The 19,276-nt window shown below is 33.8% G+C and overlaps 1 protein-coding gene and 1 pseudogene across 1 annotated transcript; one reads left to right on the top strand and one right to left on the bottom strand.

The window, feature by feature from the left end:
* The first annotated feature begins 633 nt into the window (after positions 1-633).
* On the top strand, positions 634-9,813 carry LOC121981965 (secretory carrier-associated membrane protein 2-like). The gene is made up of 12 exons (XM_042534780.1): positions 634-859; positions 1,946-2,062; positions 2,363-2,425; positions 2,708-2,741; positions 2,860-2,982; positions 3,292-3,363; positions 3,459-3,552; positions 6,176-6,221; positions 6,300-6,367; positions 8,656-8,704; positions 9,053-9,118; positions 9,447-9,813. Exons 1-12 carry the CDS (start codon positions 800-802, stop codon positions 9,531-9,533), a joined length of 879 nt encoding a protein of 292 aa, XP_042390714.1. The 5' UTR covers positions 634-799; the 3' UTR covers positions 9,534-9,813.
* A 453-nt stretch (positions 9,814-10,266) lies between these two features.
* LOC121983408 lies at positions 10,267-10,410 on the bottom strand (annotated as a pseudogene).
* Between the last annotated feature and the right edge of the window lie 8,866 nt (positions 10,411-19,276).

Here is a 19,276-nt window from a genome sequence, read left to right as displayed (position 1 = left end):
TAGATAAATTCGGAACATTTTATGCAGAAATCGATCTTTAGAATATTAGTCATATTTAAGATTCAAACTTGGAATCTCTTGTTACTTGTTTGAGTGTTGTATCAGTATTCACAACACTTTCATAGGAGCTTCATATTATCAATTTTTATTGCTAAATTTGATTTATTACGTTACTTTTAACAATCTAACATTTAATTTCATAAAGGATAGAAGAGCATGCAAGATACTCTGATTTTTTTTTTCTATTTTAATAATTTTTTTTATCTTTCTAAAATCTATTTTATTAAATAATAAATCTAAAATATTTAAAATTCTCTTTAAAAGTATCTTTATTATTTCACTATTTTTATAATTATTAATTATATTTTGTATATCTTAATTTTTCTACTTATTTAAAGACCTTAAGTCCCATTTGAAAATTTAAAAATTTATAATTATATTTTTTTTGCATGTTTAAACTCTTGGGAACCGTAATTTTTTTTAAAAAAATTCCTTAAATAAGTTTTTTTTTTTTTTGTAAATTTCTCTATTTTTTTAAAGTAGTTCACTGAGAATACAAATCAAAATCAATTATATATATATATATATATATATATATTAATTTCATTAAATATTTTTGTATCACTGCCTAGTCCACACGGCAACTAGAGAAGCAGCCAAATGGAGCGAAAAGTCAAAGAAAAGTCTTCAGCGACTTCTGCCCTTTCCTTCTTCCTCTCTTATTTTTCTTTCAAGCTTTTGATCCTCCCTTTGAATTTTTACTTTTCCTCTCTTTCTCGATAGCACATCGAACGTGCTCATGGCGAGGCGCTACGATAGCAACCCTTTCGAGGAGGAAGAGGACGTCAATCCCTTCGCAGTGCGCAATTTTCCATATACATCTCCCCCCTTTCCAATTTGTTTTTTTTTCCCCACTGGGTGTCCATCTGATCGTTACTGACTAGAATTGCTGTGATGTCTGATTGGTTTTTGCCGTTGTTTTTTTTTGGGCGAAACCCTTGACATCTTAGTTTGAGAATTTTTGTATACTCGGTGTTAGGCTCCTTATGGGTAGAGTCATGTTTATGCACGGTTAAAAAGATACGTTTTTTACCTTCTTTTTTTTGTCGGTCTTTTTCTGTATGATATGAATTTGTAGTTGTTATGGTATGCCTTGAGATGCTTTATTCCTTGCTCATCAATTCAGTTGGAGCCGGATATGGTATGCCCTAGAACCAGGGATATACAGTCGGACCTTCCTTTTGTAAGTGAAATAGCATAACGAAGAAAAATAAAATCCTGGGAGATTGTTTGATCCGGAATATTATTGGGTTTCTAAAAGCGGTCTATCTATCGATAGTTAACAACTTCCGTTTGTAGTAGAAATTCAAGCTTATTTAGAGATAGAATAAACGTTGAATCGCATAAGAAGTACTTTAGTGCCTATTGAACATTTACACAGGTGATTCTTCCCCTCTTAACTTAGCAATCTAGTTGTGGTGTTTGTTCTTGAAGGCAATGGTTTCTTTTATATCTGAAATTAAACAATGATCAAGTAGAGTTATAAGCTCTGTAGCTAGGAGCGATAATGATGTTTTATTTGTCTTTCTAGTTGATATGCCCCACTAAAACAAATCAGCAATCAAAGCTTGAATACGTGCCACTATTTAGATTACTTACTCAGTAAATCTGGTATTTAACTTATACTATTAATTGTCTAGTGCCATAACATATGTGCTGCAATTTAGATGATTCAAGATACTGCAACTGACATCTTGAAAGAATTGCTCAAACCAAAGAGTAATAAATATAAGCACCTTCTGTCTGAAAATATTATGTTTTGTATGTGATAATATGCTCAATTTGTGGTTAACTGAGATGCAAGACATCTATTCAACTCAGAAGAATTTTACCAGAATCAGTCTTACTAATTATTTTGTTTTTCCAATATCCATTATGACTGCAGAATCCATCAAGTATTCCTCCCGCATCAAATTCTAGGCTTTCACCACTTCCTTCAGAACCTGCTGGTTTCTACAATGATTATGGAACAACAGTTGATATTCCACTTGATACATCAAATGTAAGTGCAAATTTCAGGGTATTATACTGTTAATGAAAGCCAACATATGAATCAGTAAACTGAATGCCCATTTGAGGAGGACATAAAGTTATTAGGAGTCCGAATGTGCTTTTGTGCTTTTCAAATATATAATTGATGCATGAAAAAGTCGTTTGTCATTGATATGTAGAGTTGCAGAAACATTTGTTATAAAGATTGCATCTTCTTGATGTCATAATCAGTACTTGTCTGATGTATCTTTGCAGTTCCTGTTAAGAGTATTTTTCTGCAATGCTTTCATAGTTCTGTGTTTCCAAATAGGATATGAAGAAAAAGGAGAAGGAACTGAAAATCAAGGAAGAACAACTAAATAAGAGGGAAAAGGTATGTTTATGATCTAAATGCCAACATGAGAGACTCATTGATAGGCAGAAAACTCAAGTCAATTGATCATCTGCCTTTGTTGCATCTTGTTGTCATTTCTGCTCTGTGACAATTCTGTCATCTGTTTTTATTTTTCCCTATTTTAATGAACTATAAAACTCATCATGTTTCATGACTATTATAGAGAGGACCCATTGAGTCAGTGTTCACAACTGTTGTTTTCTTTGATAACAACATTTTTGCTACATCGATATATTTGTTTAATTCAGTTTTGTTTTATAGGAACTTAAACGTAGAGAAGAGGCAGCAGCACGTGGTATGGTCTTTGTGGATCCTGGTTTTCTATTTTTTTGACACACTGATGTCGCTGCCTTCTCATTTATCTAATAACCTTATTATAGTGATTAAAGCTATGCACCTTTTCATATTTGCAGCTGGTATTATGATAGAGGAAAAGAATTGGCCACCATTTTTTCCTATTATACATCATGATATTGCTAGCGAGATACCTATCCACGTGCAGCGATTGCAGTATGTTGCATTTGCATCATTACTAGGTATGTCTTGTAAAGAATAAATAAAGCAGATAATTTCTTAGCGGGCATTCAAGACTTATTAACGTAGTCAGCCAGATAACCAACTCTTCTTAGTGATATGAGATGATTGGTCTGGTGACTTCATTCAGTTTTTTACGTCTGCATTAAATGACATTTATGGATTCACCTATGCAATCAAGTCACATTGTTACTTCCTTTTGTTTGTTTTTTCTTCTTTTTGAAAGGAACCCCAATTATTTTGTGTAACTGTTAATAACTACTTGGATTTGGTTGTTTAAGTATTAACCTTTCCATTTCGGAATTTTGCAGGGTTGGTTGCATGTCTCTTGTGGAATTTTATAGCAGTTACAGCAGCTTGGATTGGGGGTGAAGGTGCTAAGGGTATTGAACGTTGTTGTATATTTAATTCTATCTTGTCAGACAATGTTGATTTTATTAAACCATGACGAAGTTGATTTTGGTTGCTTTGTGGCTAGGTGTGAGGATTTGGTTCCTTGCCATCATCTACTTTATTTCAGGTGTCCCTGGAGCTTATTTCTTATGGTATAGACCTCTTTATCGTGCAATGAGGTACTTTTTCTTCTCATATATTGCCTCTTGTGTCTTATTATTTGAACATCAATTATACATCCAGAATTACACAAATATAAAATGATACATGTTATTCTCATCTCTTCCTATCTTGAGTAATTTGTGGACTGTAAACTGATTAATCCTCCACACCAACCTATCTCAAGTTGTTTTGTGCTTTTGCCAGATTGAATAATTCAGGCACAACACTAGGGACTATTTGGTTGCCTACAACTCTCGCTAATCACATTTGTAGTCTTCAAATGGCATGAAAACTAATATTAAATATATAGATTGTGAAGAAAATTTAAATTTCTTATTTGTAAGTTTAAATTCAAATAGCTAAGAAAGTAGTGAGTGAAGCAAAAAATGAAACTTTTGAACTATTATATCAAAAATTGGGTACAAAAGAAGGGGAAAGAGACATTTATAGAATAGCTAAAGTGAGAGAAAGGAAAACAAGAGATCTTAGCCAAATAAAATGTATTAAAGATGAATGTAATAGGGTATTAGTAAACGATGAAGAAATAAAAGAGCGGCGGAAGAGGTATTTTCATCAACTTTTTAATGAAAGTTTAGGTGACCAACTTAACTTAGGTAATTTAAGTAGGTCAAATGAGCATAGAAATTTTAATTTTTATCGTAGAATTCAAACTTCAGAAGTAAAACAAACTTTAAATGAGATGCATAATGGAAAAGCCGTTGGACCAGATGATATTCCGATAGAGGTAGGGAAGTGCTTAGGGAAACAAGGTATTGAATGCCTTATAAAATTATTTAACATGATATTGAAAACGAAAAAAATGCCTGACCAATGGAAGATAAGTACTCTAGTTCCCTTATATAAGAACAAGGGAGATGTACAAAATTGTGCAAACTATAGGGGTATTAAACTAATGAGTCATACTATGAAACTTTAGGAAAAAGTAATAGAAAAAAAATTAATGAAGGAGACCACAGTAATAAAAAATCAATTTGGGTTCATGCCTGGAAGGTCGATAATAGAAGCTATACATTTTCTTAGACAATTAATTGAAAAATATCGGGAGCAAAAACAAGATCTACACATGGTATTCATTGATTTAGAAAAAGCTTATGATAGAGTCACACGAGAAATTATATGGAGAATTTTAGAAAAGAGAGGTGTTAGCGTAACATATATTGAACTAATTAAGGATATGTATGAGGATGTAACGACCAGGGTAAAGACTTCAAGCGGAGTAACTGAAGCATTTCCAATAAAGATAGGGTTACATTAAGGATCAACTCTAAGTCCATATCTTTTTACACTAATTATGGACGAACTCACTGAGCACATTCAAGACACAGTACCGTGGTGCATGTTGTTTGCAGATGATATTATTTTGGTAGATGAAACACGTGAAGGAGTAAATGCTAAACTAGAATCTTGGAGGGAAACACTAGAAGAGAAAGGTTTTAAGCTTAGTAGGTTAAAAACAAAATATATGGAATTTAAGTTTAGCAATATTAGAAGTAATGAAACAATTGTTAAGATAGGAGAGGACGAGTTGCCAGTAACCGAGAGATTTAAATATTTAAGATCATTTTTGCAAAACGATGGAGGGATTGAGAGAGATGTCTTACATAGAATACAAGCAGGATGGGTGAAATGGAGGGGAGCGTCGAGTGTTTTATGTGACTGTAAAGTACCTCTTAAACTTAAAGGTAAGTTCTATAAAACCGCAGTTAGACCTGCTATGTTATATGGAGCTGAATGTTGGGCTATGACTCATGAGTAGAAGATGAGAGTTATAGAGATGAGGATGTTAAGGTGGATGTGTGGACATAAAAGGATGGACAAAATAAGAAATGAGAGCATTAGAGAGAAAGTCGGAGTTGCATCTATTGAGGAAAAACTCCAAGAGATACGTTTAAGATGGTACGGATATGTACTAGACGATCAATAAATGCTCCAGTTAGGCGATGTAAAGTTGTGATAAACATGCATATCAAACGAGGAAGAGGAAGACCAAAAAAGATTTGGTTAGCAACAATAAAACAAGATAAAATTTATTTAAATATAGATGATGATATTATAGGAGATAGAGCTCAATGGCGTAAAAAGATTCATACAACCGACCCCACCTAGTCGGAAAAGACTTGATTACTGTTGTTGTTGTTGTATTTGTAAGTTTTATAGAGTTGATACCATTAACCACTAATGGAAATATGAAAACTTCTTTTGCTTTTCCATTTTATGATGTTATAAAATAAATGTTTTGATATAAATTATTAATAATATTTTTTTGTATACTTTATCTTCAAGAAAATGATTTTCTATCATGCTTTTAATTAAATAACTGATGATAAATATAAAATAAAATTGTGTCAAATATCCTGCTTTAGATGTATCTAAAACTATTATAAAGGATTTATATTTGTTGTCATTTATATAACTACTATTGCAACTAACAATTCATTAGCAAGCAACCTAACAACATAGTGACTAACACCATCTGCATTATTTTCATTCGCCTGCTATTTTTAATTCAGGCATTACAAATTACCCAACCAAAACATTCTGTACATGTAATACAGAATAGGAGTCCATTAAACCTAAAATTTAAACTCACTTACATGGACTTTGCAATGTATTTTGTAGGACTGAAAGTGCTCTGAGGTTTGGATGGTTTTTCTTGTTTTATCTGGTAGGCACCTTCTCACTGTCTGCATATTGATTGCTATGGTGTTGTAAGGGCATCTACTAACTATTATCTCTGCTGCAGCTACATATAGCATTTGTGATTTATGCGGCTGTGGCTCCGCCAATTATATTTAAGGGAAAATCTTTGGCGTAAGCTTCTTTTCATGCTTCCTTTGTTAGTTTTTGTTCTTCTCTATGTACTGATTAGCATAGAAGCCTTGCAGATGTATTACTTAAGAGGCTTGTTCATATTCTCGTAATGGACTAATGCTATCTTAGATGCTTTATGTTACACTTAGTTTCTCACAATGAATTACACATCATGGAAACAAATATTAACTCAGTGAACAGTGATATAACTATAGTTGGATACCAAAGGGTTGGACATGTAATACACAGCATTAGATTTGCAAGAAGCCATGTGGCTGTTCCATGTTGCTTCACATCTATTAAGTGTGATTGGCACATAAGTCAACTTGATTTAAATTGATACCATTCTGATCCTAGATTTCAATCTTGTAGCCTGCAGCTGGATAAATCAGATGAATCATTGTGTATATATATCCTTAATAATTTGCATCCTCTGATCTTAATATTGAATTCACTTTAAAGGCTACCCTTTGACTCTTGTATTGATTGTTGTAATCACTATCTCAAATTTTAACTTTAAGATAGATAAAATTGAAATGAACTAAGAGCTTGTTGTTAAAGTTGAACGATGTTGATGCATAACTCATCAGAATTAAATCTGGCCCATTAATGTTGAATTCAGTCAATCAGAAATTAAACCTAATCCATTATAACAAGAACTTGAATATTCAATCATATGTCAAACTGCAGAGGTCGGGAATGTGTGAGCCTCAGAATTGACATAGTTGTCATTGAAAAATAACATAGAAGTGGTTGTGATTTGTGAAAAAGAAGCTGTGCCATATCAATGCTATCTTAATCTTCCACTTTTCACTTGGCATCAATGCGGACACAAGATTCTGTGTTAAGCAATAGATCATATAATCTCTTATTGTCAATTTCATTTCAATTATTTTTAAATGAATTTGACAACGTTTTGTAGTTTTTAGTCATGATGAGGTATGAATCATCACTTTTTATTATAAAACATATGGTCAGAATCAATCATATTTGTTGGGACCTTGATGCCGGGGGCGTCTCACCCAAATCGTCACTTCCTACACTTGTTAGTATGCAGCGGAAAACAAAATACAAACTAACAAGAAGAAAGCTAAACCCTATAAATAATAAGGAAAGATAATAAACCAAAACAAATCGTAACACAAGGCATTTACGTGGTTCGGAGATTAGGGCTCCTACTCTACGGCTGTTCGTAAGATGGACGATCCCAATCCGTCTGTGGATGACTCCCCGGAAAACCTCTAGCTAGCTCAATCTGCTTGTGGGTGGAGAAACCTCACCACAATCTTGATCACGTACACACGGATCACACACAGGAGCTTGGAAGACTACTAATAGGGGTTAACCACCTCTATTTCATCAACCATACCCAAGCACCCCGAGTTCTATTAAATAGAGCTTGATAGGAAAACATCAAGTTGTTTTCCCGCCACCGGTCGACTGGTAAAAACATCAATCGACCAGTTCTAAGTGAAATTCGACCGTTACAGGCCAACGACTTGATACTAGTCGACTGATAAAAATACCAATCGACTGCTTCATATAGGTTGAGCGAACAGAGGTATTCTGTTCGCTACCAGTCGACTGATGAAAACACCAGCCAACTGCTAGGTGACGGCTACAGTAATTGCTATAGTGACTGCTACAGTAACCCTAAACCTAGGATTTTATCCTGAGTACAATCTCTCATGCACTTGTCCTTACCCGCACAACCTAGACCTAGCCTTCTAGCCTTCTCCATCAGTCTCGTGTCCTGCGGATGCCTCCCCATCCTTCACGCCTTGTCTTTTAGAGCTTCCATTGGCCTTGCCATTGTTGTCGGGTCTTCCTTTGCCAAGAGGTCGCACCTCCGGGACTTCATTCATTGCCAAGTCACACTTGGATTCTCCTTGTTGTACCTGAGGATACTGTACTATCTTATTTATATTTTAAGGATGAAAATTTTATTCCAAGGTTAGAATTTTTAAATTCTAAACCTTTTAAATCAATCCAATGTCTCTACTGAACCTTACAATTCAAGATGCAAAAATTCACCACAGTGATTCACAATTCCAATTTTGATTCTAGAGTGTGTATTTGCTTGTTACTTGGATGGATAAATAGGAGCAATCACATAATTCAGGTTTTTACAATTGTTGTAAACATCAAAATAGCACCTGGCGGAGCTAATTTTCTATTTTGACCAGGAATTTGGTTGGTTGGGTTGTATATTATGTACTGGCCAGTTGAATGCTAATACCAGTATTAACATTTTGCTGCTAACAAATTCTCTTTCGTGTCTGTTGCAGAGGAATCCTTGCTGCTGTGGATATAGTCGGTGATCATCTGATAGTTGGGGTTAGTTCTAAGCTATTCTGAAGATCCTCTCGTAGTATTCATTTACCTTCGAAGGATATTGTTTCAGAATTCAAATGCTAAGCAGTTTGAAAAAAAAAAACAGTCCTACACCAAGCTACTATTCGCTTAGGGTTGTTATACCATAGAATTGACTAATACTCAATTTTAGTCTGCCCATATCTATGTTGAGCTGGTCTTTATATTTGCGTAGATTCTGTGTGTTGCTTTTTACGTGATAGTCAAAAAACACAAACTGAGAATCCAGGATCATCAAAACAAATTCTGTCCATCTCCAAAACATGACTTCTATATATATATATAACCCAAAGCTCTTCCATCTTCTTGTAGATCTTCTACTTCATTGGTTTTGGAATGTTTTGCCTAGAATCGTTAGTCAGCATCTGGGTCCTTCAGGTAATCCTCAACCTTCATCATATTTGTTAGCAGAAAAAATTTTGTTCTCTGTTTCAACAGAATCTATACTATGTGGTGAATTTGCAAAGACATGGTTGCCAAAGTGCCAATGAAATGAGTGCCTTATGTTTCTAAATGAAAAACCTCACCTTGATTTACTCTTTTAGATCTGATACTGACACTGTTCTATCTGAGTTTCTCTATTTATCTAACAGAAGTAGTATAGTTTCCAATTCTCGGATTAACATGTTGAATATTCAGAGATTCTAGAAGAAGAAAAAAACACTTTCCCCCCTCATTATAGCCTTTTGGGACATATTTTTTGCAGAAAGTGTACAGGTACTTCCGAGGGACTGGTAAAGCTGCAGAGATGAAGCGGGAGGCAGCACGCAGTGCTATGAGAGCAGCAATTTGATCGAACAGGCTTCGAGATCATGTGTGAGAACTATATTTTATATCTTTGCTATTTGTTCTTCAGTTATTGAAGCGTGATGTGTGATCAATAGTAGGGGCTTAGCACATGGAATGACATTTTTTTAGCAGTTGTAAAACTTTTTTTGGGGGGGTCAACAGATGGGATTCCAGATACTTTGGTAAATGAATTAGAGAGTTATAGAAACCTTTGCCCATCGACATCATATCTGACTGTATCATTTTTATTTTTAAAATTATTATTATTATTAGCATTGTTGTAATACTTATAGTTCATAATTATTACTAGTGATCGTGTCTACGTATTGCGTACTAGGAGGGACAATACAGGGAAAGATTTGATGGAAGATGAATTGGTATATAAAAATGATTTTAATTTTTGAAGATTGTCCTTATTTTTATTTTTTTAGTAGGGAAAAACTTTAATATTTTTATAATTTTATACACCTCTAGGGGTACTTATAAAAAACTGAAGTGGGACAACTGCCCCACCAAAGCTATACATGGCTCCGCCTCCTGATTGCATGTGTAGTATAATACATGAACGCATGCGGGTAACAGACTCTCATTCGTAAAAAATTAATTTAATTCTTTATATCATTTATTAAACTAATAAGAACAAATATTACATTTAATTTTAGCCAAAAGGTCACCCGTAAATTGAATAATGGTGCGATTATATTTAATCTTAGCCAAAAGGTCGCTCATAAATTGGGTAATGATGCGTCAAACTCATACAATAGTGCAATGCAAGGGTAATGCTTGAGAATTCCAACAGCAAGCTATTGTAACATACTCTCCCTTATAAAAAATTATTTTAATATTATACTTGATTTTATCCAAAAAGTTAAGAAAAGTATGCTTTTTGACATTAACGACTCAAGGTATTTATAGAAGTTTCTCTGCTCGCAGTGTTATCAATTTTAAGATGTGAGACTAAAGAAAACTCTAGATTTCTAATTGATTAATGAAAAAAATTCTCAATAATACGCTGCAGTTGAGTCTCGAACTCTAGATCTCTGATTAATTAATGAAAAAAATTTCCAATAATACGTTGTAATTTAGTCTCAAATTCTAGATCTCTGATTGAAATGTTTGTGGAAATTACTAATAAACCTTAGAATTATTTTCAATTTGAATAGAAAAAAGGACATTTACGTAAATTCATTTTAGGCTTCACTAAAATTAGCAAAGGGGATAGATTCTTAATAAAATAGTAAGATAACATAGACATTTCGATCACAGTAATAAGTCATGTTTCAACAGTCAAGTCAACATTGTTCATTGCAAATAAATTATATTGTAATAGAGTTCCTACAATATAGAGCTACCCACATACCCAGTTCGGGTCCATAATTGGGTAAACTGGTCGGTTACTTATTAACTCATATTACGAGCCTGAATCATAATCAAATTGGCACCTTGCCAGGCCAAGACTTAAACTCGGATCTCCTAGATGAGCACTTAGAGTATTCATAATAAGGTCAAATATTTCTCTTAAATATTTATGGTTCTTGCGTCCATATCATCAATTAAATATCTTACTTTTTAAATATTCTAAATTCCACAATTAATTATCCTATAAATCAACTATTTATAAGGCCCATATATTAAATATCTCGCTCTCAAATATCTCAAATTTCATCATTAAATATATATTTTATTTTTTTTGTTTAAAAAAAATAAAGAGAGATCTATGTCGATGATTTTCAATATTAATTTCATATTTGAGATGGAAGGATATTGAAAGAAATATTTTATCTAAATATTCCCATTGTGGACTAAGTACAATTATTAATATTTTTGTTTTAGTTAATTTTTTTAATAATTAATCAATAATTTGTTTGTTATATTATTTATTTTAATAATGGCAAAAGAGTAAGAGACATTTATTTGTTAGTTAATTTATAATGGGTTGTCGATAAATACTTGTATATTGTTTATTAATTATTTAATAACTAATTGGGAGTTTTATTTTACTATATGATTATTTATAATAATCATGGTATAGCAGTGCGTAAATGATTTTATAAATTTGTAATTTTAATTTTTTTAATATAATATTATTTAATTATGATGATGGGTGAATTGTGAATCAAACATGAATTAGTAGTTTCGAATCATAAATCATAGTCATATTGAACGGTTAAAATTAAGGGTTAACATGTCAGAAAATATCAAATCGACGATTTTAAATTATCGAATCGTCGATTTTGAACTGTGATTGAGTCTATTATAATATGGACATTTCATGTCAATATTATATTATAGTAGCATTTCAATGCTAATCAAAACTAATAATACTGACATGAGTGTATCAATAGTGGTTAACATATGTTAATACAGACAAAAATTAGAAGCGCGAAGTGGAATGAGTATTGGTAACTATATCAGTTATCTGCAGTGAGGAAGAGACAAATGGTAGCGTGATAATGCCAACTATAGATGATGACGAGTAAAATGATAATCTATCTCAATATACTTTGTTCTCTTATGAAAAACTATATTACGCGCAATCTGAATGACACTTTGATTATCACAATGAATAGTTGTAGGTTTCTGAAGAAAAATTCCTATATCTGCAAGCAATCAACGTAGCCAAATAATCTCACAAGTGGTGATAGTCATGTCACGATACTTAGCTTCAGTTGAGGATATGGAAATAACATCTTGCTTCTTACTCTTCCATGAGATAAGAAAATTTCCAAGAAAAATATAGAAGTCGGTGGTCGACTTACGATCTGTAAGGTCGCCCACCCAATCAGTATCAGAGTATGCACATAGCTCTAACGAGGAAGTAGAAGGGAATAAGAGACTCTGAAACTGAGTTCCCCAAAGATACCAAAGAATGCAAAGAATAGCAGTCCAATGAACTGTCGTCGGTGCAGTGACAAACTGACTAACCACATGTATAACATATGCAATATCAGGACGAGTCATAGTGAGATAAACCAAGCTTCCCACAAGTATACAGTAGAGGTTAGGATCTGGCAAAGGAGAACCATCTGATGGAGAGTACATAGCATTAGTCTCAAGGGGAGTATCAACTACCCTGTTGTTAGTGAGATATGCACGCTCAAATAGATCAGCTATGTACTTTGACTGAGACAAGAGATAACCTTTAGGTGAAGAGGCGATCTCGATCCCAAGAAAATAGCGTAGTAAACCCAAGTCTTTCATAACAAAACAATGAGCTAATTCAAACTTCAAAGACTCAATTCCATCAAAATCATCACCAGTAATTATCATGTCATCCACATATAAATATAAAAGTATACGACCTGCATGCGTACACTTGACAAATAAAGCTGAATCATGATTACTGGGACGAAAGCCAAGCGAGGTAATCACCATGGAGAACTTCGTAAACCAAGCACGTGGTGCTTGTTTGAGTCCATAGAGAGCTTTGCGAAGCTTGCAAACTTCACCAGATCAGTGAGCAATTCTAGGAGGAGGCACTATATACACTTCTTCTTGAAGATCACCATTTAAGAAAATATTCTTGACATCCATCTAAGATATTTTCCATTGACGAACAGAGGCAACGACAATTAACATATGAACAGTGGTCATTTTAGCAAAGGGTCAAAAGATTCCTCATAATCCATGTCATACTTCTGAGAGTAACCTTTAGTAACAAGACGAGTTTTGTACCGTTCCGTTCGACAGAACCATCAGATTTAGTTTTGATCTTATAGATCCAACGAGAACCAATGACGCATTTCCCTAGTGGCAGAGGTACCAAATCCCAAGTTTGAGTATGATGCAGAGCAGTTAATTCCTCGTCAATAGCATTCTGCTAAAGAGGATTACCAACAACTTCTTTATAGAATAAAGACTCAGAAAGATGATAAACAGAGGCAACAAAAGAATCAAAGGAAGTAGAATAACAAGAATAAGCAAAATCAGGTAGTTTAGTAGACTTATGAGGACGTGTAAACCGATGAATAGGATTGTTCGCAATCTCTAGAGGTGATAGAATAGTCGCAGGAGGGGGAGGGGGAGGGGGAGGTGGAGGAGATGTCTTGAGAATACCAGATTCAGTGAAGCCGTCATATGGAAGAGTAGCCATGGGGGAGGCTTCGTCGGTGTCGGCATGCGAATAAGATCTGTATGAGTCATGTCATGTGGTAGAAGAGGTATGGAGAAGAAAAGAATATGCTAAAGAAACACAACATGACGAGAGACATATAATTTTTTACTAATTGGATCAAAACAATGATATCCCTTTTGACGAACATTATAACTAAGGAAGACACACAAAGTAGACTTAGAGGACAACTTATCACACTCGACATGTGGTCGGAGAACACAACAGGTAAAACTAAAAACACGTAAAGAGGAATAATCAGGAGCTTGACCATACAATTTCTGAAAAGGAGACAAACCTGAATTGTGAGAAGCTAGAATTGAGTAGCAGTAAGAACTGTTTCTCCCTAAAAAATAGTAGGAATATCTTCAGACAATAAGAATGAACAGGCTATTCTCAACAAGATATATATGCTTTCTCTTTACAACCCCATTCTGTTCAGGTGTTTTTTGACACGAGGTTTGATGTATAGTACATTCTGATACAAGTAAATGAGAAAAAATATTGGAAGTGTATTCGCCACCTAAATCACAACGAAAACACTTGATAACTGCCAAACGTTGAGTTTTGACAAGAGCTTTAAAGTTATTGAAGATGATAAGATAATTAGATCTATATTTCATAAGATAAATCCAAGTATAGCGAGTGTAATCTGTTGGTGCAATTTGCATTAATGATGTAATTCAGATTTTGATGAATGATAAGTGGTTTAAAGTAAGAGTATTTTATGGTCTAATTGCTTTTACAAGTGTGCAGGAGTTGACGAGTTTGAAGAACCTGACACCAGGCTGAAATTCAGCTAGGTCCGCGGGACTTGATAACTGGTGTGAAGTCAAGATAGGTCCGCAGGACTCGATATCTGGCGGGAAGTTCAGTTGGGTCCACGGAACCTGACAACAAGCCGAAGTCCAGTTAGGTCTATGAGACCTGACAACCAACGAGAAGACCTGGTGGGTCAAAGACAAGTCAAGTAATTACAATTGGTAAGTGGAGGTAAGCATCTGGAGGAGAGATCTAGTGAGGATGCATTCCTTGTCGAGGGAACTATAAGCGTCGGTCAACGGGAACTATAGGCACCTGTCCAACTTAAGTCTATTTTAGAACTCTAAGTTGAGATCTTAACTAGATCCTGCTCTCGAGGAAACAAGATCTAATTACTACTACTATCACATTTTTAATGTGCTAACTATGTTTTGCTGGGTAATTTTTATGCTTGGACTAACTCTTTTTTGCAGGGAAAAGAAGGTTGAAAAAGAGGGCCCGGGTGCTCGGGGTCTAGGCGCCCAGAGTTGGTCCGGGCACTTGGTCCAGCTTAGCCTGCGGGTGCCTGGGTCGTCCAAGCGCCCGGATTTGGTCCAGACACTCAGACCACAAAAGTTATCCAGAAGCTGAGTTGGAGCGCGATGACTGGCTGAACTCACATCAACGGTCCAGACTCTTGGAGGGGGTCCGGGCGCCCAGAAGTGGATGAACTTGACGGATCAAGTTTTGATGACAGCTCGCCACGTTAGCATGGTCCAGGTGCCTGGACCTTGGAGTAGGAGTCATCACATGCTCCGAACCAAGTAAAATTTATCTTTGTTAGTGTTGTTTTTAAAATTTTTTCCTCGCTGCATAACTCGTTTTAACTCATGATTTTTGACGAATGCTGTTCACCTCCTCCAGAGTCTCTACGATCCAACAAGTGATATCAGAGTGGGTACTGCTCTGAATTGGTGCAACCACTAATCAAGCAAGGAAGTGATTTTCAAAATTTCTTTTAATATTTCTTTTTCAATGTTGAGCTTTTTCGATATAATCTAAATTAGTACAATTATCTCTTTGGATAAATTTTTCAGTTGCAAACTACTTTGAATTGGTGTAACATCAATCGAGTTTTTATACTTTTATTATTTCTTACACTACTAATCCAAGACATAGTCTTGGGATTTTTTTATTCTTCTTTTTTGTATACAAGGTTCTTTAAATGACCCAAAATGAAGGATACAATACCGTTCGTCCCTCACTCTTCAACGAGAACAACTTTCCATATTAGAAGAAGCGGATGGAGGTATACTTGAAGATCGACATCAATCAGTGGTTCACCATTTGAGGAGGATACAAGGCGCCGATAGATGAAGCAATAAAAGTATCGGCCGACCCAAAAAAGATAGAATCTGGAAGACAAGAAAAAGGCTCAGATCTACTCAAAGGCAACAAACACAATCCAGTGCGGACTTATTAAGGAAGAATTAAACCGTGTCGACCCATTCCAGAACGCTAAGGAGCTCTAGGACAAACTGATCGAACTACACGAAGGCACAAACGATGCAAAGGTAATGAAGCGTGACTTATTATTAAATAATTTGTTTAATATTAAAATGCAGGATGGAGAAAGGGCTACTCAGCTATATGAAAGAATCAAAGACATTCTGAATGGACTCCACCTAATCAGTCACCAACTAAAGAACAGGGATGTAATTATGTATGCCTTGAACTCTTTTCCTCAAAATGCACTGTGGGCATCTATATACTATAAAGTTTCGAGAAACTTAAATAAATTAAAACTAGATGAGTTATTTTGTGAACTTAAACTCCATGAACAGACTAACTCAAAGCCGATTGAGAAAGGTATTGCACTTTTTGTAGGTTCCTCAAAAGAAGCCAAGAACAAGAACAAATCGGAGCCAGAATCTGAATTTGACTCAGAAGCCGACGAAGTACAAATAGTGAACATGGTCAAAAAAAATGTTCACTAGAAGAAAGAAAAACTTTACGAAAAGGGCCTACAAACGGTGATCAAATCAAATGACATGAAGGTGAAGATCACATGCTACTGGTGTAACAAGAAAGGACACTACAAGCGCGAGTGCCCAAAAATAAAAGAGGACAAACCCAAGACAACTAGAAGAAAGGAGACACTCAAGGTGACATGGGACGAATCGTCTTTGAAAGAATTGGGCGTCGAAGATCAGAAGCATCACAACTACCTTGCGTTGCTAGCATCATGACCGGAATCAGAAAGCGAGTCGAAATAAAACGATGAGTCTGAAGACAAATCAAGCCACGAATCTGCACTCGTTTTTGAAGGTTCGAATGAGGTATCTTCTATCCTAACTGCTAATTTTTTTAAAATAATTGCATGTCTGAATAAAAAATTAGTAAAATCTGAAAAATAAAATAACACACTTCTTAAGGAATAATTTAATTGCCAAAACCTCTAACCTAACTCAAGTTGAAAGACTTAGGAAGAAAATGCTAAACTGATAATTGAAATAACCAATCTAAGAGAATTATTAGAAAAATTTACAACTAGATCCAAATATCTAGACATGATACTTGAATCTCAACAAGCTATATATAATAAATCTGGGCTCAAATACAAGTCCAGCTTGACTAACAAAATCTTCATATCTCTAATCACTTAAACTATGAATCAAACCAAAATCTGGGTTCCGAAAGAGTGTCTAACCACGTAAATAGTACTCAATCAATTTTATGCGCTTAAAAATGAATTCATCGTCTAAAAACAAATCAAACTAAACCAACTAATACAAACCTAAAATATAAAAAAGAAATCAAACAAATTAAATTTAAATAAAAAAAACTAAATTTAAATCAAATAACTATAAAGTTAATTTAAATTTAAATTACAATCAAGTTTATTATAACTATAAAAATAATCGACATAAACCTAAATCTTAAATCCAAATTCAATAATCCAGGAGAGGCACCAAATTAGTTGACACCTCCAAAAATAATTGTTTATCCGGCTGGGTAATTAGAACTAGCTTAAATAGGGACAAAAGTTTAACTTGACAAACAACACTGGAGAAATTTTGGATGATAATAGGTTACGGAAACTCTGTCTATGCATGTCTAGGAAGATATGACTTTGACCTTGTATATTTGGCTTAGTGGAACTAACTGAAGCTACCCCTTACTAATCCTAGCTGGTTAGACCAAAGTTTTGTACTAAGTTTAATGGAATGAACTATTTAAAAAATTTTGAAGGCATGGTTACTCTAATAATATCCAGGTGACTCACCACAACTTAGAAGTTTATCCAAAGAATATCTGTTTGTTGAACCCAAAGCTAAATCTGAATCTAATACAAGTTAAACCAAAGTTTGAAATTCAACTTAACTCATCTCATAAAATCATAGGATCTCTTTGTTTGAAAACTTAGACTGGTGAAATGAATAAGGTTAAATTAAATCAAATAAATTAAATTATGATTAATTCTAATTAATTAATCTAAAATTTAATAATTAATTCCTTTAAATTTATTTGCAAATAATTATAAGTATATTATTTGTACTTGAAAACTAAGACCTTATCTTAAGGAGAGGATATTTATTCGGTTAATTTTTAAATTTTAGGAAAACTATTTACTTTATCTAAAAATTCTCTTTTTCTTAGCATTTCCAAATTATTTTGGCCTTAGCCAAGGTTGAAATCATAGAAAGCTTGATCTTATAGATTTAGGAATTGAGCATCTCACAAATACACTAGGTTTACCTTGATTGTGTTTTTAAAAACATAGAATGGTGTGAGATGTGTAGGCCTTGTACCTGAACTTCAAATGCGTATATCAATGCATCAATATAAGTTTGAGCAAAAAATACAATAGTATATTGATCAAATTAAGTAGTCATTTTTTTAAAAAATATCTAACTGGACAATATTACTTAACTTAATCAACCAAATGAAAACTGTCATCTTCTGTATAACTAGTTAGTAACTAAAAGTTAGACATTTAAGGACCAATTTTAGATGTGTATTTTTAAACTAAGTTTTTTATTTATGTTTAAAAAATTTAATTTTTAATTTAAATTAATTTTTAACTTAAATTAATTTTAAAAAACTTAAATTAACTTTTAAGCAACTTAATTAATTTTTAACTTATATTAATTTCTTAACTTAAATAAATTTTTAAACAATTTAATTTTTAATTTAAATTAATTTTTAACTTAAATTAATTTTAACAACATAAATTAACTTTTAAACAACTTAACTAATTTTTAGCTTAAAGTAATTTCTTAACTTAAATAAAATTTTAAACTAACTGAAAATCATTGTTTTTGAATAACTTAACTTTTTACACAACTTTAAAATTTAATAAAAACTTTTAACAACTTAATTAATTTTTAACCTAACTTTTTAAACAATTTAAAAAGAAATTCTCATCACCACGACAAAAACCAGCGGCGAGCGCCCTTGGTATAGGGTTCCAAGCGCCCCGTCCCGTCTCACTGTCCAGGCACTCGGACACAGTCTAGACACTTGGATGAGCCTTTAAAAGCACCCCCAGAGCGCCTCTTACACTCGCCCACACCAATTCTTTTGTGCAAAGAATTCTTTATAGCACGAAAAATTGGAAAAAGAATTTTTCCAAGTATTTGTCACACATGCTAAACTTTTTCTCCTCTGGTATTCAAGCCGCGTTGCTGTGGATCAACTGAGGTCGTCACTTTTTTATAAATACTCAAGACGCGTCGGTAATATTTTAAAATTAAAGTTTATTTTTGTTATTTAATTTAGAATTTTATTTTTAATTTTTTTATTAATTAGATAAAGGTTAAATACTGGTGCTGGTCCTTCAACTCCTATTACGGACCCTAAGTTTTCAACAGACGAACATATGATTAGATTTT

The sequence above is a fragment of the Zingiber officinale genome, chromosome 5A (genome assembly GCF_018446385.1).
Source record: "Zingiber officinale cultivar Zhangliang chromosome 5A, Zo_v1.1, whole genome shotgun sequence".
In the NCBI taxonomy this organism is placed as follows: Eukaryota; Viridiplantae; Streptophyta; class Magnoliopsida; order Zingiberales; family Zingiberaceae; genus Zingiber; species Zingiber officinale.
This window is presented reverse-complemented; position numbering and strand designations above follow the sequence as displayed.

Coding starts and splice junctions, on each gene's coding strand:
- LOC121981965 (XM_042534780.1), top strand. CDS start 800: ATGGCGAGGCGCTACGATAGCAACCCTTTCGAGGAGGAAGAGGACGTC. Junction 6,222..6,299: donor GGTTTTTCTTGTTTTATCTG/GTAGGCACCTTC, acceptor TCTCTGCTGCAG/CTACATATAGCATTTGTGAT. Junction 9,119..9,446: donor TCAGCATCTGGGTCCTTCAG/GTAATCCTCAAC, acceptor TATTTTTTGCAG/AAAGTGTACAGGTACTTCCG.